This window comes from Magnolia sinica, chromosome 15, assembly GCF_029962835.1.
Source record: "Magnolia sinica isolate HGM2019 chromosome 15, MsV1, whole genome shotgun sequence".
NCBI lineage: Eukaryota > Viridiplantae > Streptophyta > Magnoliopsida > Magnoliales > Magnoliaceae > Magnolia > Magnolia sinica.
In genome coordinates this window covers 13,667,022-13,693,238 of record NC_080587.1, presented here as the reverse complement: position 1 = coordinate 13,693,238, position 26,217 = coordinate 13,667,022, and the positions used below count along the sequence as shown (strand labels likewise).

At 40.6% G+C, this 26,217-nt stretch overlaps 2 protein-coding genes across 3 annotated transcripts in view; one reads left to right on the top strand and one right to left on the bottom strand.

Moving 5' to 3' along the window:
• Positions 1 to 25,865, bottom strand: part of LOC131226605 (uncharacterized) — a 25,894-nt gene extending 29 nt beyond the window's left edge. Inside the window, exons 1-8 of one of the 2 annotated variants that reach the window (XM_058222178.1) lie at positions 25,714 to 25,865; positions 24,057 to 24,208; positions 15,937 to 16,836; positions 15,135 to 15,311; positions 2,221 to 2,312; positions 1,629 to 1,697; positions 975 to 1,169; positions 1 to 820 (exon numbers count right to left, since the gene is read on the bottom strand). The exon at positions 1 to 820 is cut by the window's left edge and continues 29 nt beyond it. In XM_058222178.1, coding sequence (XP_058078161.1) covers positions 1,023 to 1,169; positions 1,629 to 1,697; positions 2,221 to 2,312; positions 15,135 to 15,311; positions 15,937 to 16,836; positions 24,057 to 24,195 — 1,524 coding nt within the window. In that variant the 5' untranslated portion in view covers positions 24,196 to 24,208; positions 25,714 to 25,865 and the 3' untranslated portion in view covers positions 1 to 820; positions 975 to 1,022. Of the gene's footprint in view, positions 821 to 842; positions 1,170 to 1,628; positions 1,698 to 2,220; positions 2,313 to 15,134; positions 15,312 to 15,936; positions 16,837 to 24,056; positions 24,209 to 25,713 lie in introns of those variants that run through there. The other variant, XM_058222177.1, reaches the window with a different exon arrangement.
• Positions 161 to 885, top strand: LOC131226606 (protein MIZU-KUSSEI 1). The gene has a single exon (XM_058222179.1). The coding sequence runs from the start codon at positions 161 to 163 to the stop codon at positions 875 to 877; it is 717 nt and encodes a 238-aa protein (XP_058078162.1). The 3' UTR covers positions 878 to 885.
• Positions 25,866 to 26,217: the final 352 nt, after the last annotated feature.

Sequence of the window (26,217 nt, the reverse complement as noted above, 5' to 3'; positions counted from 1 at the left end):
CCAAACAGCAGTTTCTAAAAATTAAAAATAAAAATAAAAACAAAAATAAACAAACGTGCAGCGCACCACCCCACCTCTTTAAGAAACCCATCCCCACATCCCACCCATGCATGCGCCATTTCCTAGCAAAGCTCCCACCCGCGCACCAGACCAGCACACAATGCAGCGACAGCCGCAGCCAACCAGCACCATCGTGCCAGAGACCGTGCCCTCACCGGCCCGCTCACCTGTGTCCCTTCTACAACCTTCCCCTAAACGGAAGTCAAAATCCTCAAAGGTATTCCGACTCTTCCGTTCTGCTCTCCGGTCATTCCCTATCATTGCCCCCAACAACTGCAAGCTCCCAACCACCCACCCCCGCAGCGGGCTGCACGACAAGCACATCCATGGTGGGATCCGGATGACTGGTACACTCTTCGGCTACCACAAGGCTCGGGTTACCCTAGCCATCCAAGAAAAGCCCAGGTGCCTCCCGATGCTGCTGCTCGAGCTCACCATCCCAACCGCCAAGCTCCTCCAAGACATGGCATCCGGCCTCGTGCGGATCGCGCTCGAGTGTGAGAAGCGGTCTGCCGACAAGACCAGGCTCATCGACGAGCCTGTATGGACAATGTATTGCAATGGCCGGAAGACGGGCTACGGTGTGAAGCGCGAGCCAACGGACGAGGACCTCAATGTCATGCAACTGCTCCACGCCGTATCAATGGGCGCAGGTGTGCTCCCTAGCAACGAGGCAGGCTCATCCAATGGTGAGCTAACCTACATGCGGGCCCACTTGGAGCGGGTGGTGGGATCCAAGGACTCTGAGACTTTCTACATGCTGAATACGGATGGCAACAGCGGGCCCGAACTCAGCATCTTCTTTGTAAGGATATGATATTCAAAACAGGGAATGCATTCCAACAACAGAACAAAAGAGAGCAAAAAAAAAAAAACATGATTCATACAGAACAGTGAGTACAAGAAAAAGTTACCAAGCATTGTCTTAAGAGTACGAAGGAGAGAAGGGACGGTAGCAATTATTACAGGCCCAGTCCAACTGTGCGGCCATCTCTCCGACGGAGCCCAGCAGTGTATTGCTTCTCTAACTCCAGCTGGAGCTGCTCCTGCTTCTCTGCTCGGTCTTTGTCGTTGGTTATGTTCTCTGGCTTCAGATCTCCCTTCACACCCTACAATCGGCCATAGGCACCAAGGCAACCTCAGACTCTGGAACTGTGTTAGTAGGGGGGTTGAGAAATTCTAATGAGTTCTGGTAAATGAGAAAGAGTGAAGAAAAATGAATATGTGAGCTCCTCTAAGGCCCACAAACACCTCTCGGCTTCTTAATCGTACATCAGGTGGGCCCCCACCCTAAAGGGGGCCACTCATCAGACAAGCAGCATGTACCGATGAATTTGCGCGGCTCAACTTCCTTTAGACCATCCACTAGTTCCATACATGCGTGCCTGCCTGAATGTTGAGCAGGTGGTTATGGTGCGTCCCCACATGATGCACCACATAGATGACCTCCTACATGGTACGTTGTGTACAGATGTGTGGGCTTAGCAAAGCTCTGAAGATATTTACCATCTGTGTAGCGTTTCTTATCATTGAATTAAAATTAAAAATAAAAATAATCAGGTAATTACCATGAGTTTGTTGAATTTCTCCTGCCGTTCTCGATCAGAAAACAATGGCATATCCCAGCGATTGCCCGACTGTAGTTATAACAACGAAATGAAGAAGATAGAGAGGAAAAAACAGTAAAAGGAGGTGAAAGATTATCCAGGAATGAATGAATCCCAAATCTGCAATCTAATATTTTAATTTGTAGAAAACTGAAATAAAAGAAAAAGTGGGTGTGGGATTGCAGAATGCTAAACCTAGTCCAACCATCTACAGCTGCAACCCAGTCACTCCATTGTGCCAATGTGACAAACACGAGAGATCTGGGCTGTTCATCAAGCCAGTCCTGTCATTACTGTGCCATGGCACAAAAATCAGTTTGGTCCAATCATCAGGTGGTCCATACATGTTCACTGAATGCGGAGGCTGGTTAACCTTGCCATCCCATATCCTCAAACGTGTGGTCCACCTAAAAACTGGACCAGCCTGCATATGACAGACCTGCCCGAAGATCATCCAGGATCTCACTTTGACTTCTTGTTACATGCCTTGCAACTGGGACTAGAGACAGCAGATGCCCAGCTGGCCTTAACATTCTTCCATGGGATATAGTACCTCTTCAACAGCAGCGTTCTTTTTGCTTCCCCACAGTAGCTTCTTCTTTTGGTCAGTCGACATATATCCACCCCCTACAAGGTTCCTATTTACTGCAGCGATAAATAGCTCTGTCAGCAATCTCTCAGTTATAAAATAAAGATAGTAAGTTATAAAACCAATTGAAGATGTTATGGAAGTTCATGATGATTAGAAGATAGAGAGGTTCTTCGATGATATGAAAGTTCATGATGATTAGAAGACCAAGGTTTGTTCTTTGACTATATGTAAGTTCATGATTCTCAGATGGTAATTGGTAGCAATCAAATTCAAGGGATACACATCGGCATGGTGGGAGCATCTTCATATGCAATGGATGCAGCAAGGAAAACATTATATCAAAACCTGGTATCATATGTGAAGAAACTCCACAATTTTCTTCACATCAATGACAATCAGATCTTCTTTCATCAATATCAATCTTGCAAACGAGGAGGTTGTACTGTCCAAGTGTACGTAAGAGGAAGGTCACATGCTATTAAAAAACGGTTACATAACAACCGTTATGTAACAGTAACGGTGAAAGCAGAAACGCTGAAAAATACGCAAATCTTCAATCAATTAGATCCAGTGTGAGACCTCCAACAAAATCCACAACGAAGCAAAATGAGAAAGAGGACAGGCAACGAGGAGTAAAACATTGGCATAGGGCAACATCTCGATGCCACAGATGGCAAACCCAAAAGCAACAAGAAAAGCTGGACTTGCTTCATCTCCCTCCCTCCCTCCCTGGGCTGGACTATTTTTGCATGTCATGGCCTCAGGCCAAGTTTAGGCCTACGTTGAAAATTGCAAGCCAGGCTTTGACAAAGCTTGGCCCGGCCCTACCCCAGCCCATTGACACCCCCGGTCAAGTGGCAAAGGAGGCCAAGCCACTTGGATGGAAACCAATGCAAGTGACGTGCGAATCAACAACAAGTCCACTCAAGGTATGGTGAACATGCAACAACCACAACTATATCTCAAGGGAAGAGATGAAGCAATTGGGTCTAACATTGGTCAAGGACACAGAATCAAGGTAGTTAACTAAGAAGCCAAAGCTAGTCAAGGTTTGCTAAGAACGTAGAATTACACATTGGTGGGTGGGTTGGCCAAACACACATCTTTGCTTCTATTGAATGACTATAACGTCATATAGGACATGAATTCCAGAGTGAGGTAAGGCAATTCCAATGACCTTCTTTGGGTTAACATGCATCACAGATGAGAAGCATTTGTGCATGGTTGCTATGGTATGTTAGTACCTCGGTTTGTCAATCATGTGCATCAGTATATCTTTGAGTTGGTTGAGCCCCATTGGAAAACAAAGATGTCCAAAGACTTGAAGGCTTGCAGCATCAGGGTGTGAAGATTCGGGTAAATTGAAGATGCCTTTGTGAACCTAGACCTAAGCCACTTTAGTTCCAAAACAACCTACCTCTAAATGATACGCATCAATAGGAAAATCTCGATTCACGTCCCAAGCCTAAGACTTAAAAATGAACAAGTTTAGCCAGGCTTATAGAGGTTCAGAGCTGCTGATGGTAAGAAACCAAAATCAGCAGAAATCAGAGGTATGTCAATTGAATCGACAGCTTTATCGATTCGAGTCAATAGATCCTATCAATTCGATCGAGAGTGTCCACCAACCAAAATAGCAGAAAACTAGAGCTGTACACAAACTGAGTTAGCTCAGTTAACTCGCTCGACTCGACTCAAAAAAGCTCGATTCGAAACCGAGCTCAAGCTAATTTTTGGAGCTCAAAAAAATTTCGAGCCAAGTTCAAATCGACTCAGATCGAACCTCAACTAGAATCAAACTAGTTCGGTGACTTGGTTATTTTGATATTGATGTTGCTCACCAAGTGTTTGATGAAATGACTTAATGAAGTGTTGCTTCAGGTGGATACGTTCTCCGTGGGATCGGTCAGTGGCAAGGAAGGTATGGATATGAAACAAATCACTACCAAAAAAAAAAAAGACAAACATTACATGATAAAACTAACCTTGGATCTTGATTTTAATGATGCCTACCGAGTGTTTGATGAAATACCTGTAAATTGTTGCAGTTGTTTTGCAAACTGTGAGAAATTGAACGTGCACTTCATGTGTTTGAGAAAATGCCGCACGGGCTCAAACTAGCTCGAGCTATTGACCGAACCGAACCGAGCTGGCTAATCAGGCTCAAGGACCGAGCTGAGCCGAGTTCGAGCTAGGGTCAACTATTGGCCGAGTCGAGTCGAGCTGTGCCAAGATCGACTCGGTTCGACTCATGTACAGCTCTATAGAAAACAGAGAACTGTCTATCGAATCAACAGTCCCATTGATTCATGTAGATCGAATCGACGACTAGCCGTTTTCTATCCGTTGAAGCTTTTTCTCTATAAATTGGGTACTCGGACCTTTGCAAAAATGATGGGTTTTTTATGGTTTTAGAGTCTTTATGCACACAACTGTTATCTTCCTCACCTAGGCTCTAATCTATAATCTATTGAGTTCATGTCATCTTCCTTGTGAGTCATCACTCTATATGAGAATTCCAAGCTCCAATTGAAGATATACATGTTCTCTTGCATTCTCTAAAGGTTAGACATTGATTCTATAGGAAAACCCTTTTGTCTATCATCCTCTAAAGTGCCCGTCTAGGTGAATCCCTCTTGGAATCAACTATACCTTATTTGTAGGAGATTCAACGCCTATTCCACCCTCCCATTACCTTGGTACTCTCAATGGGAAGATCAATGCAAGATAGCCAATTGAGGAGCTGAAGAAGATCCACTTCAAAGATCAGGGGAGCTAAAGAGAAGCCGATTCAAAATTGAAGAAGCATCTCCAGACTCGTGATGCCAATGGGGCTCATCCAAACTTGTAAGGGTTTTTGTTTAGAATCCATTTATTTGGAGTCAAAAGTCATTGTGTAGGCCACCGACGGGTGTGTACGTGTTTGGTTCTTATGTAGAACCATTCAAGAGTTTGAGACCCAAACTTGATTAAATCCTTGTGTAGGCCACCGACGGGTGTGTACGTGGTAAGTCCTTGTGTAGGCCACCGACAGGTGTAAACGTGTAAGCCCTTGCATAAGCCATTGACCGGTGTGTGTGTGGGTCCTTCTGTAGGATTGCAAATGTTAGTGGTGAACCTATTGAAAACAATGTGAGATTGTGAAATCCGAAAAACTAGAGTTTGAGTTCGTCATCCAAGAGAGGAGTAGGCAAGTGGCTGAACCACTTGATTCTTTCATTTTTTATGGATGCATGAATAGATTATATGCTAGGTGTTTATTTTAGTGCACACACACTTGATATTTCTATCTCACATCATAAGGCTATTTTGCACATATAATTGTATCTTTTATAGTCTATGATCTTGAACCCACTTCATCTTGTGGCTTAATTGATTAAATTGGTAAATATTTTTACAATGTCATATTAGCTATAATTCTAAGCTTCTAAGCTTGGTGGTATTTGTGCAATACCCACAATTTCATGTTATGTTCGGAGAGAGACAAGGTTGGTACAATCTTATTCTTGCAACTAATCAAGGGAGACAAGGACTAGATAGCATGTCGTGACAATTCAAGGAACACATGAGATCATCAACAAGGGCATCGATGCAATAGGTGGGGAGATTGTCATGGACCAGTTATTTACAAGACGTTTGTGAAGGGACTAATCCATTTTTTGCATTACTTGTACACTAAAAGTAATGTACATTGAGTGTAGAGTTGTGTACAAAATTCTAGAGAAAAGGCTAGAGTCATGTACAATTATGTAGTGTGGAGATCTCTATATTTTGAGTTTTCTAAAGGGTCTTTGCATAGAGTTGTTTAGTCTAGAAGGTTTCTAAAGTATTCCTAGGCGTTGGATGATCACCATAAGAGGCCATCCTAGCCATCCATGTAAATCAGCTTGAAGGTTCTTATGTCTATCTAAAGAGGGGTCCTCATTTGTAACCAACCACAGAAACCTCAAAAGCTATAAGCATCCTTGAGTTCTTAGTGCAATACAACTCTTGTGTGCTCTCTCCAAGTTAGCTTAGCTAGCACTTGGGTAATCGGTTACCTTGTCCACAAAGGGGTTGTGAGTTGAATGCCACACTATCTATGCTAGGAGGCACTTAGGTGATGTATTGTATAGTTGCACGAAGGGTAAAGCGAAGCGGCAACAAATTTGGGTGTGAGAGTGGGGAAGCGTCTCTTTCATATGAAAACAAGTAAAACAAGATGTGTGTTTTACGTTTCCCTCTATTTCTCTCACGACAAATTGATATTCTCTTTCATGCTTAGACCATACCGATTTATTTTCTCTCTTAATTCCTCTCTTGAATTTTTTTTGTTGATTACCAAGGAGCATCTATCAAAATTAAATACCCGTGGAGGAGGTTTCCAACTATCTTTGATAATCTCACAACTCGCCCTCCTTGAAAAGCATATTTCAAATTGCGAAGAAGATCAGTTTGGGAAATTCCTCATGACTCAGAACTAGCCAAACCCAACTCAATGATAGTCGTCATGATTTTTGTTTTGAGGAGATTGGCCGAAATCACCTTGTTCTAAAAATTTATTTCTCTTTCTATACACCCACAAAATAGCAAGAGGCACCACCTTCCATAGGACATTGTAAAGGACAACCACACGTTGTAACCTCTAACAATATCACCCAACTCATGACTCAGAACTAGCCAAACCCAACTCAATGATAGTCGTCATGATTTTTGTTTTGAGGAGATTGGCCGAAATCACCTTGTTCTAAAAATTTATGTAGTTTCTCTTTCTATACGCCCACAAAATAGCAAGAGGCACCACCTTCCATAGGACATTGTAAAGGACAACCACACGTTGTAACCTCTAACAATATCACCCTGCAATCCTTTTAGGCCCCACGATATTCCAAAAAAGTTGGAAGATAAGGGCCCAAACATCCCACACATTCTCGATGGATGAACATACTATCCTAGACATGGGAATTTGACATTTTATTAGGTTGCCCATCATTAAATTTTATTCTTCACTGCTAACCAAGTAATAGCCTCCACTCGTGGTAGGACATGACTCGCCCATACCTTAGCATAGGGGGGTCTCCCTCTCCCATTTCTAATGCCTTGAAAGGCTTTACAAAGAATTGGTGGTAAATTCACTATTCAATAGTTCATTTCCAAATGTTTCAAATCCTAGGCCAAAGGATCAATGAAAGCATCTTGAAGAATTTCCATCATCACCATGAAACACTCCATCTCCTCATTACTTTTAAAAAATTATATCCCACATTAGTTTTCTCCCAAGGATCTCATGAGATCCTTTTTTTTTAAGGCCATAAGATTAATTCACCTTTGATTCTTACAAAAAAAGGGAGTATTGTATAGAAGTGGGTCGAAGATGAGTTTTGCCGGTCCACATATCATTCCCAAACCCAACTCTATTTTCTTGACTGATACAGAATCAAGTCCCATATTTCGTAATAACCTTGACTTTATCCCTAGTCCAATCAAACACTAATTTACTTATTGTCTTCCACACATCCACACCCGGCTCCTATACATCATTCCCACAAACCCACCCTCCCTTTCTCCATATTTCTAACAACTTCCTCCCTCCAGTGCTCGATTCCTCTCTAAATCTCCACCAACATTTCCCAAAAAGCATAATCCTTTTCTCTAATTCTACCAATACACTTCCTTTTCGATCTTTCTACGTCCAATTCATAAGATGGAATTTGTGTCAAATCATAAAATGATTTTTTACAATACCCCTCACCTTCCCAAACAAAGTCCTTTTCAACAACCGATGTCAGCTTCATTCTTCTTGCCTCTAAGTGCATTTTCTCCGTGCCATTCGCAATCATGATGATTAAGTTAATGAAATTCATTCTTTTAAATATCATTTGATGTGGTTTTTTTTTTATATAATGGAAAGGTAACAAAAATTTTATGAAGGAGAGCACCAAAGGCCCAAAGAAACCATCTAAAGCCCTAACCGACAACAAGAACCAATCTCTTTCGTCAAAGTCCCTAATATAAGAAACCCAACTTACCAGATCTAGCCCTACAGTTTTGTAGACTTCCAACTCTAACCCACATTTGTTCCGAAAACTCTGCTGTTCCTTTTCCTCCATATGGCCTAGATAACAGGCAATAGGACTAACCTCCACCCCTGCGATGGATCCCAGCATCACCATGGCAATCTGAAGAAGACGAGAAATCTCTCTCTCAAACCTTTTGAGTAAACAACAAATTAAACACCTCATGCGGAATATAATTCAATGGTTAGATGTTTTATTTTACTTATTAGTTTACTAACTACGAGTCTTAACCCGATTGCTAAAGATCGCCTCAACTCTTCAATCTTCCCAGTTGTTGAAGATCATCTAAGTGCTTCAAAAGATGTTCCAGGCCTTCCCTCCACTTGTCCAAATCTTCAAGACGATTTGCTAGAGTTGAACTCGTCTTTCTCATATGGGGATTCTTTTTAGAATGATTCAGAGGTTGATGATTCTTCTTTAGGGACGTCTCTCTCTCTCTCTCTCTCTCTCTCTCTCTCTCTCTCTCTCTCTCTCTCTCTCTCTCTCTCTCTTCCAACGATCCCTCCTTGGACAGCCTCTCTCCTCAAACAGGGTCGAGCGATAGTAACATATCATGTCCTCAAGGGTTGGTCTCTCTCCCTTTTCCTTTGGTCTCTCCGGAAGTGTTCCATACTCCGATTTTATTTATTAGTTCACTAACTACAAGTGTTAACCCAATTGCTAAAGATCGTCTCGACTCTTTGGTCTTCCCAATTGCTAAAGATCATCTAAGTGCTTCAAAAGATGTTCCAAACCTTCGACTGCTCGTCCAGATCTTCAAGACGATCTACTAGAGTTGAACTCGTTTTTCTCATATGGGGATTCCTTTTAGAGTGATTCGGAGGTTGATTATTCTTCTTTGGGGATGTCTCTCTCTCCTCCAACAATCCCTCCTTGAACAACCTCTCTCCTCAAACAGGGTCAAGCGATAGCAAAATATCATATCCTCAAGGGTTGATCTTTTCCCCCTTTTCTTTTGGTCTCTCCGAAAGTGTTCCATACTCCACTCTCCTCCCATGTTGCCTGGTCTTCTTGTGGTCCAATTTCAGGAGTGTCCTCATTGAGTTCTTCAAAAATTGGTATGAAGATGATATCACTCTTCAAGTTGGTAGCAGAGAGGGCTCTCCGAGTTTTAGTGGAAGGGGTCCTCCCCTCGTTTGGATCCCCAAGGTCCCTTTCCGGCAATAGGGAACTTTTAAAGCTAGGGGCTAACATGGAAGGCCCCAGGGAAGCCATTCCTAGGAGTGCGAGGGGTAGAGGGGTGAATCTATTCATCAATGAATATCTTCTCATGGAACGTGAGAGGGTTGGGCTACCCTCAGAAGGGGTCCCAAGTCAAGGAAATTTGCACTCGTTTCAAGGCTAAGTTGATTGTCCTTCAAGAATCAAAGCTTTAGTTTGTCGACAAAGGTCTAATTAATTCCATTTGGAGTAAAAGAGGTAATTATTGGATTTCTTTAGATGCAGTTGGTTCAGCAGGTGGTATCTTGGTTCTTTGGGATACCTCCTGCTAGGCCAAGGAAAATAGTTAGGTGGGTTCTTACTCTATAAACCTAGTGTTTCGTGAAGTTTCATCTGGGTTTCATTGGGTTTATTTTAGAGTTTATGGCCCATCTAGACCACTTTTCCGCCCATTGTTCTAGGATGAATTATCCCAAGTTGGGGATAAATGATCCCTCCCTTGGTGTGTTGGAGGAAATTTTAATATAGTTAGATTTACATATGAAGAGTGGAAACAGGGTGACTTTGTCTATGAAAAGTTTTTCCAATTGGGTTAGCAAACACGAGTTGTTGGACCTACCAGATATTGCAAATGCATTATAAGATGGTGAGTGGGCGATTTGCTCAAGGATGCTCCCAACCTTTTCCTTCTAAGGCTCTAAGAGGAAATCAACAAAGATTATGTTGGTCGCTTGATCATGAAACCGAGGTGGGGACACCGGTTAGATGAGGGTCGTCAAATTTACTTGGTCGAATGGGAGATCCACCCCCACCATGTCTTTATTAGACTAATTCTTAGTGTCCCTCGAGTAGGACCAACAATTTCCATTTGCCCGCCAAAGTGGATTGCCGAAATTGCTCCCAGATTAGTCCTGTTTTTAGAATTTAATGAAATTGATTGGGGGCTGAAGCCCTTCAAGTTTAAGCTAGCTTGGCTCGAGGTAGAGGACTCCCGACCTTTGGTCTCTAAGTGGTGGTCCTCTTAGATTGAAGGTCTCCCTAGTTTTTGGCTCTTTAAGAAGCTTCAGATGTTGAGATTGGTCTGAGAGAAGCCCAGATGGCTTCCCTCAGTGAAATTCAAGCTCTGGATGTTAAAGAGGAAGGAAATGATCTCTCAAAGGAAGAGTTGGTCTCAAGAGTTATCTACAAATTATTGTGCAAGATTGGAGGAAATAAAATGTTGCCAGAGTGCGCACGAATTCTATTTCCTCCCTGGTTGTCGATGATACAACTACTCTGATAAGAATGATATTTGTAATTCAATAGTCGAATTCTATTTCAAATTAAATTATTGTCATCTGAGAACATCCCATGCCCCCATCCGAATGATTTGCTCTTCAATTACATCAACCAAGAAGCAACAACTTCTCTAGAGAAACATGTTCTTATGGAAGAGTTAAAAGCAACGGAGTCTTTGATTTGGGGAGAGATAAATCTTTGGATCCTGATGATTTTCCCATGGCATTCTTTCGATCCTTTTGGGACCTTGTTAGGGTAGATCTTAGCTTTGTGGAAGACTTTGTTAATTTTAGCCAGTTGCCATTTGAAATGGGCAACACCTTCATAGCCCTAATTCCGAAGTTGGAAGGTGTCGTTAGTTTAAAAGAATTTTGTCCCATTAACCTTATGGGAAAGATTGTGGCTTGTGATCCCAAAGATCATCTCCCCTTTTCTAAGTGCTTTTGTTCAAGGGAGACAAATCCTTAATAGTATTTTAATAGCACATAAATGTTTAGACTCATGTATCAGGGCCGGTAGGTCGGGAGTGCTTTGCAAGTTGGATCTAGAAAAGGCTTATGATCATGTTGAGTGGTCTTTTTTGGATTATATGTTTCGGAGGATGGGTCCTAGGGAAAAGTGAAGAGCATGTATCCTTTCATGTGTTTACTCGGCTCGTTTTTCAATGTTAATTAATGGCTCGCCCTTTGGTTTTTTCAAGGCCTTCCCTAAGGAGATCCTTTATCTCTTTTTTTTTATGATTGTTTTGAAGCTTTAAGTTCCAGGGGTCAAGGGTTAGGAAGGGGGTTTTTTTCATGGGTTTGAGGTGGAGAATTATCCCCAGCATATCTGCCATCTTCAGTTTGTTGATAATACATTACTATGTTGTGAAGCAAAAGAATCCATGGTCGACCTTCTGAGTATGACTATATGCTAGTTTCAAGTGGTTTCAGGGTTGAAGGCAAACCTTTCCAAAAGCAAACTTTTTAGCTTAAACATTCCCTCCAAGCTCACAATTAGATTGGTTGAATCCCTTAGCTACGGAATGGGGTCCCTACCCACTATGCATCTAGGCCTTCCACTGTGTGGGTAAACCAGCGTTGCATGTGTGGGATAAGATAATAGAGAGGATGGAAAGAAAACTAACCCTTTCCTTGGGGAGTAGAATTTCTTTGATAAAGGCTTCCCTTTCTAATCTTTTGATCTATTTTATGTCTTTGTTTCGTTGCCCTAAGTCAGTCCTCCGTATTGACAAACTCTACATTGTGCTTCCTCAAGGAAGTTTCCGCTTTTAAATTGGAAGGAAGTTTGTTCTCCCTACTCAAAAGGAGCAGGAATAAAGAATCTAGATATCATCAATGAAGCCCTTTTGGGCAAATGGGCTTGGACTTGGAGGTTTGGTTAAGAAGAGGAGAGTTTGGAGAAGGGTTGTTTTGTCAAATATGGGTTGGTTCGTCATGGCTAAGCCCTCTTCTTTGTACCAAGAATCAAGTCTTTGGTAAGGAATTGTTAAACTTGCTCCTAAAGTATTTGATAGGGTGAACTTTGATTTTCCTACTCTTGCCGATGTGTCTCGTACCGGACATCATGGTGGCTGATAGATTTTCCAGTGAGGGCGAGAATGATGTTCAGATTCCTCATTTAGGAGGAATGTGACAATTCTAAAATCCGGGATCTCACTTCTCTGTTACTTCGAATGCTGGGATTCTTCCCTTCCTCAGGTTTGAAGGACTCGAGGGTCTAGATTCTTGCTAGATCGGGTTCCTTTTCAGTGTGATCCTTCTAGGGTTCTATTTCTACCCATTCTTGTGATGAATGGTTCTATGGGGGCCCTCCTAAAGTGGTTGTTTTTGCGTGGTTAGCAGGCAAGAACCAGGTGCTCACAATAGATAATCTGAGGAAAAGAGGAATGTTCCTCACCAATGTGTGTTTGTTGTGTTTGGAAGACGTTGGGTCAGTCAACCACCTCTTCATCCATTGCCCCTTCTCTTCGGACATTTAGAACAGTCCTTGATCTAGCAGGGGTTTCATGGGTTATGCCCGCTTCGATCGACGATCTTCTTTGCGTATAGCATGCGGATTCCAAAGGTTCGCTTGGTATAAAAAGTGGAGAATCCTCCTCGTTGTTCTTTGGCTAGTTTGGAATGAGAGAATTATCGTTGTTTTCATAATCGGAGCGTCTCCTCCGCTAGGGTCTTCAATAGGGTGCTCTTGTTTTTTAGAGATCAAACACCTTAATCCTTTAGGTTTTTGTTGGGCTCCTCCAAATGTGGGTTTGGGTTTATTGTATTTTTATTTTTCCTTTTTCTTCTATATGTTTATCTGTTGTTTTATTTTCTTTGTTGCAATTTGCTTGGGTCTAGTATTATAAATAAATCAATAAATTGAGAAGTTTGGTTTAGTAAATTGCTTTATCTTTAAAAAATAAAATGTCAATCTGATTCTAATTTGACCCAACTAGAAATATGTTAGGGTTGAGTATTCAATACCTTGGGGGTTGGGCCTCAAGATCATTCCTCTTGAGTTTGGATTGGGCTGACCCTCAACCAACCTGGTTCACCCCTAGCTTGCATGCATGTAAACTTTCACTCTACCTTTGTTCATGCATCAACCCAAGCACCTCTCAAAATCCCACATTTTTCCTTTACTCCTGCACCAACCCAAGGGCCCCCTGGGAGGTTGAGCCTCAGGCTGCCTCTTCTTGAGGTTGGGTTGACCCTCAACTAACCTGACCAAGTTGCACCCCTAGCCTGCCTACATGTAAACTTCATACCAATCCTTAAGGCCAACTCCTCTTGAGGTTGGGTTGATCCTCAACCGAGTTGCGCCCCTAGTCTGCACGCATGTAAACTTTCACCCTCCCTTTGTTCATACATCAAACCAAGTGCCTCTCACAATACCATCTCTTGCCTTTACTCCTACACTAACCCAAGGGCCTACTACAAATCCCCCCCCCCCCCCACTAATTGGGTTGATCCTCAACCAACCGAACCAGGTTGCATACTTGCACCTTTGTTTATGCATCAACCCAAGTGCCTCTCAAAATACCATCTCTTGCCTTTACTCCTGCAGTAACCCAAGGGCCTCCCCCCTCCCTCTTCTCCTAACCCAACTGAGTTGCACCCCTAGCCTGCCGACATGCAAACTTTCACCATGTGCTTGTTCATGCATCAACCCAAGTGCCTCTCACAATCCTAACTCTTACCTATACTCCTACTCCAACCAAGGGCCCCTCGCCAATCCACCTCTTGCCTTTGCTCTAGCACCAACCCAATGACTCCTGCAAATCTATTTCTTATCTTTACTGATACGCTAGGCCAAGAGCCTACCCCATTCGCAAGTTCATTATCCCTCTACTCATGCCACGATTACTCTAGCAGCCATTCCAATGCAACTGTTGTTGATATTGAGGCCATAGTAGCATAGGCCCTCCACTGCCAAGAACAACAAAGAAATATCCACTGCTCGATTGTGCGGGCAACTTTACTCTTGATGTTGATTATGAACCTTATCAACAAGGATATGTCCAATCATGCTTTATTTGCTTCGATGGAACCTATAACTAGACCATTTTGAAGCACAATATAACATGATAAACAGTGAACCCAAATTCTTCTGCATGAGTTACCTTGCTCTCTAAAGGGGTTGACTTCGATTCATTTTCAGCTTACCCCCTCCCCTGCATCCATTTCAATGTGAGGTCAACATGTCGTCAAGCACCAACAACGGTGAAAGGTTTATGATGATGTACTCAAGGCCAAATGAGACATTTAATCAATGCTTGCCATATTTCCAAGCAATAACTAGAAGCCTCAATGAAGTTGTCTCATAGAATGGTCTTATTATCCTTTGTACACAAGGATGCACTTACAGTTGAGCATAATCATTTTGTGGGCCTACGATTACAGATTTTGTCCGTAAAATGTTCACTGTCAAAGATTGGTTCAAATGGCCTACAAGATCCGCGGGGGAGCGGAGGGTACAATTGAGAATTGGAGTGGCATTTTGGTACAAAATTTGTGCTACTAAGCAAAAGCACAAATAGTTAAAGCCGTGAAACATGGAAGGCATGATTTTTTTTGTTGTTTATTTATTTATTTATTTATTGAACATTAACATGCAAGCCATGATATTGTTAACTGAAGGATATAATATAATATCCTGCTGTAAACTTCAGTGCGTAGATTTTTTCTTCTTTTTGGGTTTTCTATAGCCATTTATTTCTTTAGCAAGTATCAATACCCATGATGTGGGAGTGGAAACAGGAATGCAATTTGGAGTTGGAGAGGCATTTTGGTATAAAGTTTGTGCAACTAAGCAAAGCATAACTATATAAAGCTGTGAAACAGGAAATGCAGATAACTCAAATGGCAAGTGTAATGACATGGAAAACTAGCATACCTAATTCAGCAGCTTTCATTGCAGCAACCTTAGCAGCATTCAAATCATGAGCAACCTCAGCCTCACTGGCAGAAGAATGGCTAGGTTCAGAAGTCGATTTGCCAACAGCCTGATGAACCTGCTTTGAGCTTGAAGCTGGTTTTTCCTCCAATTTGCTAGACTTAGAAAGCATTTGCCCTGAATGAGACAATCACAGTCAACATATTTTAGACATATAAGAAGAAATCTAATGAAAATTTACGGATGGCATTATAGTTTATACAGCATATTTAATAATATCTGAATGAAATCAGCACTGCTAGGATAATTTATGAGAGTAGAATTTCACTATTTCAGTTCCTAGACTCCCAACACCCTGCATTCTGCAACCATGTAAAGGATCAGAACATCCATCAGGTAGGCCTCACCGTTTGTGCCAAAAATCTGGCCAGTCCATTCATTGGATGGGCACAATGTATTATGAATGCAGACAAACAATTGAACGTCCATTTTTTCATACACAAGCAGCCCAACTGATGACCACACACTATTTTTGGACCATGGGACATACATGGTGAGGTCCATTCATCGGGTGGGCACAATGTATGACAAATGCAGACAATCAATTGAACATCATTTTTCATACGCAAATAGCCCAACTGACGACCACACCGCCTACTTCTGGAAGAAGGTACACACATGAAGAGGTCCATCAGATGAATAACCCAGAGATCACACCCACATGCCACATGGCACACAAGGGAGTAAGATTCAAACTACTACCACTGTGAATGGAATCACATCTCTCTAAAGAAACACTTACCATCTTCAGCACAATCAGTGGCCTTGTCTGAATGACTTGACTTAAGCTTTTTCGCTGCAGAATCTTCATCTTCATTCACATCAATGGTTTTGTCCTGATACTGTTCATTTTTGGAATCCCTCCCTCTATAACTGGATGAACTTCTATTACCATTTTCGAAGTGCTCCTCTCGATCTCTATCATATCGCTCCTTGTGCCTGTCACGTTCCCTATCATCATGTTTCCTCTTTTGAGTCATATCTTCTTTCTGCCCTTCAATAACCTTATTGCTACTCTTGTGAGTTTCCTTCGAGCGACTAACACCAACATCCCTACTCATAGTTGAGTCTTTTGCATGATCATTCCGGTAATCTCCTGAACTCCTCCGGTGATCTTTTCTCTCAACTCTATCCCGATGCCTATCCCGCTCACCTGTCTTCATATCATCCGTGTTTCTGTCAGAGGAAACATCCTTGTCTCTATGGCGCTCTGAAACAGCAGCTTCTCTTTCCTTTTCCTTTCTATGCCCCCTATCATCAGGTCTATCTCGAGAATACTTGTCTCCATTTCGCCAATCTTCCCTGGTGGCCCTGTCATGATCATTTTCCTGTCTTGTATAATCAGAACGAGTGCTCCCTCGTGACTCTCGACCAACCCGAGAGGACCTCTGGTAACTTCTCTCATCTTCATCAGCATGCCTATGATGTCTACTATAATCATCATGCCTACGGTGATCTTGAGAATTCCCATAGGACTGTCTTTCAGAATATCTGTATGAATCAATATCTTTCCCAGGTCGATTACGAATGGAATCCCTGTCCAAATCCCTTCCATCGTCCTTTTTGCGCCGATCATCAGATGTCTTGGTGGGTTCTTCCCTAGAGTAACTTGGACTATAGCTCCGATCACGCCTAGGGCTGCCTGTCAGTGATATAAAGATACCAGATCAGTGCTTTGATGTGTGTATTAAACAAAAACTTGCATTCATACCACATAGCAACTGCCATTATTTTCTACAGTCAAAAACTGAAGACGAATCAGCTTAAAAGATCATATGCATCTAAATTTTTATCTTTCACCTCAAAACATCATATGGAGATGTATCACATGCACTTAGGGGTGTACACAAACCGAGCTAGCTCGGTTAGCTCGCCCGACTCGACTCGAAAAAGCTTGATTCGACTCGATTTGAAGCTGAGTTCGAGCCGAGTCGAGCTGATTTTTTGAGCTCGAAAATGAGTTCGAGCTGGCCCCAGCTCGACTCGACTCGACTCGGATCGAACCCAGCTCGAATCGAACTCGGATCGAACCAGTTCGGTGACTCAGTTACTTTGATATTGATGCTGTTCACCAAGTGTTTGATGAAATGACTCAGAAAAGTGTGGCTGGTGGCAAGGAAGGTATGTATATGAAACCAACACCCTTTTTTTCTTGATTTTTATATTGCTTAGAAGTTGTTTGATAAAATAACTGTAAAACCATTGCTGCTATCTCAAATACAGTGAGATTTTAAAGGTGCAGTCCAGGTGTTTGTGAAAATGCCTCAATGACGAACTCAGCTCAATCTTGGCTTGAACTCGACCCAAGCTGGCCAGTCAGGCTCGAGGACCGAGCCGAGCCGAGCCGAGTTCGAGCTGAGGTCAGCTAGTGGCCAAACCGAGTCGGTTCGACTCGATGTACACCCCTACATGCACTTTTAAAGCACATTATACAGTAATTGAATAATCCAACATGGAATCCAGACATTTTCAGTTGGATGTTGTCAATTCCGTTTTCTCGTATCATCCTGCTGCACCATTTTGGATTCAGGAGAATCTGGGCATCAAGAATCAACTTCCTCTTTTTTTCTATTAGATTGGATATTGATCTGATTGGTTTGCATCTAAGGACTCAAATGATCCAAACCCCAACAACTAGGAAAAACCACTAGGCTTTTAATTAGATAAGTTCATGCATATCATATCAATTCCACAACAAGCCTTTTATTCAAGAAGGAAATCAAGGTGTGCCGTAACGTTAAAGATAGGCATACCCCGCCATAACAGTGAGCATAACAGCCGTTTGGTCTCTCCCCCCCCCCCCCCCCCCAAAAAAAAAGAGAGTAAAAAATCATAAATATTTAGAAGATTCCAAATATGTATTATTTTGTGGTTTTGAACGTGAACGTATTTATGATGGTTTAACGGTCCACTCTTTGGTAAGAATGTTATTTCCGCCTGTCTAATGGTTTTATTAACCTGACAGGCTTGAGTTAATCTCAAATTGGCTTAAAATTCATTCAAGTTATGGCATTCATCCCACTAATGCACATCCCTAAGCATTTGACATTATTCCTCCCTAGAAAGTTTTGAAGATAAATTCAGATGAATAATGTTGCTGATTTAGAGGCCACTCCTGATTTTATTAACATGACAGACTTAAGTTGATCAAAAATTGGCTTAAAATTCATGCAAGTTTTTTTTTTCTGAAACAAAAAATTCATGCAAGTTATGGCACCCGTCCCACTAATGCACATCCCTAAGCATTTAACATCATTCCCCACAAGAAATTTTAAGAAAAAATTGAATTTGAATTTGGATGAGTAATGTTGCCGATTTAGGAGGCCACTTAAATGCCCCTAAATAGTCTCGAAACTCATGTAATGGATGGCATTATCACACAAATACATATCCCTAAGAAGCCACTCAAATGCCCCCAAATAGTCCCGAAATTCATGTAATGTATGGCATTCATCACACTAATGCATATCCCTAAGAAGAAGTGCAGCAACAATAGCAGCAGCAGAAGAAGAACTACAACAACAACAAGAAAAATTCCAGGTATTTTTTTATTTTCCGGTTTTTTTCCTTATCCAGTTATTGAGCCATTATGAAAGGCTACGGCCCATTGCAATTCATTTTTTTCCTAAGGGCGGCATTTTGACCCCGCAATGCGTAACGAATCAAGCCATTACCATCATGTAACTGATTTGGCACCTTGATGGAAATACAACTAGGTTAGCATGGTCTGCCAAAATGTCATGCCTGTCCAAATATAGAGATTAAAATGCATGGAATCACATGATGTTAGCAACCAAAGTCATATGAGCAGCATACATATTCAGTCAAGAGAACTTTAGCCAAAAAATAAAAACTTCGAGCCCGTTACTTATAATGAAATGAGATTGGCATGGACAAAATTGTCCTTTTTTTACTTTCATCCCAAATTGCAGCAGATGCAAAAGGCACCTTCCCACAAATGGAAATTGTTTGCTACTTAAATGGACACTTTAGATTGAGAATGGAGCTTTGTTTGGGAAGCAAAACCAATTCCACATTTAGAGGAATGGGAATAAAGAAAGTGGTCGCCAAATGGCAAGTAAGCTTGTTTTTTTCTACAATGGTCATTTGGGCGAATGACCATATGACTTAATGCAAATACAATTACAGTGGCTCCAAATATTATCTAATCCATAAAACTACAACCAATCAAAGGTAAAACCCTAGCATTGGTTGCATAGAGGAACATTGTCTTAAAAATATTCTTATGTTATATTAATGAAACTCATCTTAAATATTCATAGGTACCACCAAATACAAAGTAAATCAACCAAAAATTGTTGTGCTAGTGTTGGGCAACTTCGAAAGCACAAGGAATATCCTTTATATACTGCAAAAGGCCCACGTAGGACCCAACATGTGATGAAATTTAGGTTGTATAGTTTTGGAGGCTAAATGTTAGAGACTACAGCTTACTCTTTGGAACATGTGGAGGCTGATTTGAAGATTGAAGATTTGAGGCTTATTTCTTAAATTTGTTTTTACTATTTTTAGGCCAAATCTTTATGGGTAGAGTGTTGCTAATTTCTATCTTAGATAAATTAGTTTGATTTGAAAGTAATTTGATTGATTTTATATTTGAAATCAACTGGATTGATTTGATATCAATCGAATAGTTGGGTATCATGATTAAAGATTCATAAGGATTGTCTACTAGGTCGGTTAGGTGTAGGAGGGAAGGCATTCCAAATTTCTAAATTTTGTGACTTTCTACCCGAGTATTTGTAAGAAAAAGCGATATAGGCCACAAGGCCCGCCGTAGGGCCCGGCATGTTCTGAATTATGGTTGTTTGTTGCTAGTTCTTGGGGAAAAATGTATGAGACTACATTTACTATTTTTCGAGGATAGGAGGCAGTTAATTCCATCAATCTCTACTCTTTTTTGAGTTATAGAGTTGGGTTGTATTCTTTTCTCTCCTTTGGCGAGCTTTTAATAAAATTTTGTCATCCCTAAAAAATGTCTTGAGATATTGGAGATAATTTAGTAGGTTTGCTTCTACTATTTTTAGAGTCAAATCTTCTTTCTACATGAGTTATTGATATTTTCATATTGATTTGAAATTAATTAGATTGATTTCATAGGGCAATTTTCATTCAAGGTTCATAGGGATTGCCTTCAATGTCTGTAAAAAAAAAAGGAGGTTTAAGGTATTCTAATTTTCTGAGTGTTGTGAGTTATCTTAATTATTTCTAGAGAAGACGTTTGAATATTAACAAAGTTGTTTCTCCCTCTTTATTCAAATATTCTTCTAGCTATACTCTTGTCTATTTCTATATAATTTGGGTATTAAAATTGTATTGATTTGATAACCAAGTTGTATCATTTTAGTATCAAAGTAGGTGATCATTGGAGATTTTCAACTCTACATCATATCCTAAAGGGGGTGTGACAAGAAGAATTTGTGCAAGTAATACAATTGAGCATGCACTCACAAATCTAGTAGATCAACTCACGCATACAGTGGTGATCTAACTAATCAAGTGGGAGAGCTCCAGCATGGAGGGAATTCGAATACCTATGTTGGAGCACAAGGACACATAAGGGAAGGTCCTGCCAAGGTCCGAACTAACACAAAGCAGCCCAGTTAATGAAGGCATCAATGGAAAACAATTATTAAATCCTTCAATTGTTGGACCATGACAAAGACCCCAAAATTAAGGTGAAATTTTCAAAAGTAGTTTGCATGTTGACAACTTCATCGATTGGCTAAGCAAGGTAGAAAAAGTGTTCGAGTATAAGGAAATTACAAACAATCGGAAGGTTAAATTAGCGGCCATAAAGTTTTCAGGTCATTCGTTAACATTGTGGGGCAATCTCCTTGCCAAACGAATCCGTAAAGATAAGGAGAAATTAATATCTTACGAAAAGATGAAAAATAAATTAAAAGGAAGCTCTTACCCATGACTAATGCCTGTGAACACTATCTAAGATGTCATAATCGGCTTTAAGGGAAGAAATCAATGAATGAATATACTAAGGAATTATGTACCTTGACATCATGTCATCATGAACAGGGTTTGTAAGTATGAAGACCAAATATTTTAAGATATCTTAATCGTCTTAGCACGAATGTGAGAAATGAATTGGCTTTCACAGATATATTTAAAATGTTCATTAATTGGGGACTTGGGAGACTATTTGGTACCCCATGAGGACCGTTGTCAACAATGGGCCAACATGCGAACTTCTCATGTAAGGCAACCATGGGATTTCCTGTAGGTCAAGGGTCGGTAGTTCAATATCAAAGAATGAAGCCAAACCCCAACCCATGAAGTGGGAGGAACTAGTGCACCCAAGATGAGACAAAGCAACGCTCATTTAACATGGACAACCAGGACATTGTTCTTTTTAATGTCCTCTACATCAGTCCACAAATAAAGTAAACTTGGCCGAGGAATGAGAATATGTTGGAATGAGAATATGTTGAAGACACACCATGAAAATAAAAGCAAAGGATGACATTGAGTATGAAGAACATGCACATAATGGTGGGGAGTACATTGGGGAAGATGTTGCAGACGAGCATGGAAATAGTGGGGAGACGTTGGTTATCCAACGGATGATGCTATCAGCGACTTTGGTGATTGATGAGGAGAGATGGTTGCACCACAATATATTTTGCACCACCTATACTTCTGGTGGGAAGATATGTACAATTCTGGTAAATGGAGGAAGTAGTTAGATTGTCTTGCAAGAAATGGTTGATGAATAACTTACTAGAAAACAAGAATTAACTATCATACTAAATTCATTGGTTCAAGAGAGTAAAATCTATTAACTCTAGGTGCTTAGTTTCCTTCTATATAAATCTAAGTACAAGGAGAAGGTGTGATGTGATGTGGTCCCCATCGATGCATGCCACATTTTGTTAGGAAGGCCATAATTATTGGACTGAGATGTTGTGTATATGACTAATAGCACATTGCACCCAATGACAACTTCCAATGCCCTACTCTGATAAATAGGATGGTCAGAAATCTCTCGGTATAGAAAAGTTTAAAGAATAAAGGAGACGGGCATAATCTGTCTTAGTCGCTAAAGAAGTAAACAATCAGATGTTTCACCTACCATGCAAAAGCTCCTTCGTGAATGTCAAGACTTAGGGTTTGAACTCCTGGCAAGATTTCCTCCTATGAGAAGCATTCAGCACTATATTGACTTGGTGCTAGGTTTGAACATGTAGAATCTTGCTCATTACTAAGAGTTCAGCCCAACCAAACAAGCTTAAGCTCATGCCAATTGAATGATCTGGCATGAAGAACTTCTAAAGAAGAAAGAGAAATAAGAAAAAGTGAAATAAGGATTTCAAAGAGAGTTAAGCCAAGTAATGAGATACAGCAAATGAACATTGTCAACAAAAGATATATCTCCGCAAAGAACGGTTTCCAAGCAGCTTGGAACGTACAACAAGCTCAAGTCAAAGAAGAACAGACCATTCCGTCAAAAGTTGGGTGAAAACATTTATCAGATATAGTTGTCAAATGACTTAGATATCTCGCCAAGCTTCAAGGTGGTAGATTTGTTCTAGTACCAAGGCGAGGTACCTGACGTGAAGATAAAGTCATTGCTAATATCAATAAACAACTCCCGAAGAAAAAGAAGGAAGAAGTTGAACAAGTGTTGCACATGAAGAGCAATGACATTTGACGAGGCCAATACAAGTAGTATTTGGTAGAATGTAAGAACAAACCTTCTTCTGAATGCACATGGATCACAAGCGACGAACAGAAGATACTGGATCCGGACCTCTACTACTTATATGAAGCATCTAACTCACCAAAATCAAGTTCTCTCCAACCGAGGGGAATGATGTAGGCCTAAGGCCCATCATAGGGCCTAATACATGTTGAATTATGGGCTGATTGTTGTTAGTTTTGAGGGAAAAAAGTCAGAGACTACATGTATTATGTTTGGTAGATGGTGGCTGATTTTAAAGATATGATTGATTGATTGTGTGAAGATATGGGGAACTATTTGGAAGATTTGTTTTTACTATTTTTAGGGCCACGTCTTTTTTTGGGTGAGTTATTGCCATCTTGGAGATTAAATTGATTTGAAATCAATTAGATTGATTTGTTGGATGAGTGGCAAAACAAGGATAGAATTACAAATGAATGCATTGGAGGGAAATTAAGAGCAGCACCAATAAGTAACAAGATAGTGAAAGTAGACTAAGATGGTTCGGTCATTGCAATAGAGACAAAATTGGCCAGTTAGGAGTGATTTGGTACAAGTTGAAGGCTCTAAAAGGGCGTGAATGGAGGTAGTAAGAAAAGACTTGATGACATGTGGTCTAATTGAAGGAATGGCTCTTAATAGAGTGGAATGGCGAAAACGGATTCATGTAACCAACCTCGATAAATTGAGAAAAGGCTTAAGATGATGATGATGATTCCAGGAATGGTCTTTACTCTTTAGAGTCTACAAAATAGCAGGTGGAATAGGAGGTAAGGCGTTCGAATTTTCCAAGTTTTGTAAGTTTTCTTAAGTATCTATAAGGAAGAAATTTGAATATTAAAAAAGTCATTTCTCCCTCTTAACTCAAATATTCTTGTGGGCATACTCTTGTCCATTTCTTGGCAATTAGGGTATCAAAATCACATTGATTTGATAACCGGACTGCATCAAGAAGTTTCAATCTTCAAATTCCACTCCACTCAAACATTGTTATGGATGTGTTCTTCATCCATTCTTGAAATTTGGGTATCAAATTTAATTGATGTGAAAACCACGATGTATAAAGTATTCACAGTCAGCATATGCTAGAGTTGAGAGAAAGGAATCAAAACCTACTAATGAAGCAAAACCACTATTCTACTAACCATCAGATGAAGATGAAGCAGATCCACCAATAGGTGAGCGACGGCGATACTTTCTATTAGCCGCATCATTTGAGGGCTTTCGAAATGATGGCTTCACGTCATAATTGTCCGGGGACCGAGATTGCAAACTGGATTCCATTGCAGACGTGTACCTGAAACATTGCTGGGACAAGGTTAAGACAGACTAATCTGAAAAATGTGTGTGTGTGTATTTCAGGCCTGAAAAAATCACAAGAACCCTATAAATATATTCTTTCCTGTATGTTATAAAGGGAATGTAATTCAATCGTGATTGATAAAACCTCGATGAACATGAACTTAAGTGAAGATATATTGGGTGCATTCAAATAAATATTAAAACCTCCCTTAGAACATTAATTTCTGCAATAATATTCATGTAGTGTCCTGATGTCCCTGTCAATACATGTGAGGCCATGACCCAGTGATCAGACAATTGATCTTTGTTCTTCTCTAAGAAGAAAATCAAAGTAGGTTCCTTCCAAGAATTGTAATCTGGAACTCCCGCAACCTAAGCAAGAATCATACCACCTGACCAAATGCAATCCAGAATGCTGATTTAATGAACACCATCGCTGGAGAATGCCTGAAATTCTCAACCTACAGTTAAGAAAAAACATAGCACTCTGGAAAGGAAGGTGAAAACTGGATGGAAGGGGTCCTCCAATATTAGAGGTTTTTGGTCAACCACCCTTCAACATGAAGCCCACCATATCAACTATCTGGATCAGGGAACCAAGGGCCCCACTTCCATCACCGGTTGCATCAGGACCTTACAATTCCTCACCCATCACATTCCCTGCAATTCTCTAACAGAAAAATGAAGATGCTAAACAAACAAAAATCCAAAAACACCACAAGACATTGGGCGTATCAAAATTCTTTCAAAACCAAAAATTCATCAAACAAACAAACAAAAAAAAAAAAAACCCAACAGATTTCAAAAACTTAAATCCACTGCAAAAAGGTAATAAATATATCGGACATATCAAAACACTTCCAAAACCATAATTTCATTTTTTTTAAAAGTTCCTTTTATTGAAAAAATAAATGCAAAACAGGAAACCCTAGAAGCTTATAAGCACGTCGGAACACCTCTAAAAAATCTCTGTTTAAGGTTGCGTTTTCTAGCACCAAATTTCATGAAATATCATGATATTTCATGATTAGTCAGTCTAATTTGGTGAAAATGTTCAGAATTTTTCATGAAATTTTGGTGTAACCAAACACACACTAAAACAAAACCCTAAAACATGATTTTCTTTAATATGAAAAACCTCCAAAAATAAATAAATAAATAAATACTGAAATTGCATTCGCAATAGCTAGGTAATTTGATATATGAAAATCGAAGAAACATCAAAGATGAACAAAAAATAAAATAAAATAAAATAAAACGACAGTCAGATCTTACCCTATGATTACAAGAAGAGAGCGAGAGAGGGGGAGAGAGAGAGAGAGAGAGAGAGAGAGAGAGAGAGAGACGGATTTTTCTGCTAGAAACTAGCACAATCACAGCTACTATGGAATCAGGTATTCGAAGGAGAGAGAGAGAGAGAGAGAGAGAGAGAGAGAGAGAGAGAGAGATGCAGTTCTGAGAATGGAAATGAAAGAAGAAAATGGAGAGAAAGGAACGAACCTTTTCTTCTATTCGGATTTGAGAAATCTAGGGTTCTCTTCCCTATTCCTCTCTCTCTCTCTCTCTCTCTCTCTAGATTGAGGTCCGAAGATGAAAAGAGGACTTCCGGGCGATAATTTTCTTGTCCTTAATGCGCCCAGGTGGAGAAGTGGGCCGTGGTTAAGTCATCTGGACCGTTGAATCTACGTGCCCCACAATGGATGGTGGATTCCCATAATATCTACCGGACCGAAATCGTCTACAACACCTGATTTACCCAGCACGTAAAACACCCTAGTTCTGTGGGGCCACCCATGTTGTAGGTGTAAATCGACTCCGTCCAGAAGGTGAGGACCTTTATTTGAGCCATGTATCCAAAAGATCAGCTCCGTAAAAAACTTATATGGGCCATATCAATGGGAACCATGTAAAATTGCTCCTAAAACCTCCATGTTAATCCATGTGGTGTGGCCCGCCTGAGCTTTGGGTCAATATGATTTCTTTATTTTAACTTAATCATGGTGA

Coding starts and splice junctions, on each gene's coding strand:
- LOC131226606 (XM_058222179.1), top strand. CDS start 161: ATGCAGCGACAGCCGCAGCCAACCAGCACCATCGTGCCAGAGACCGTG.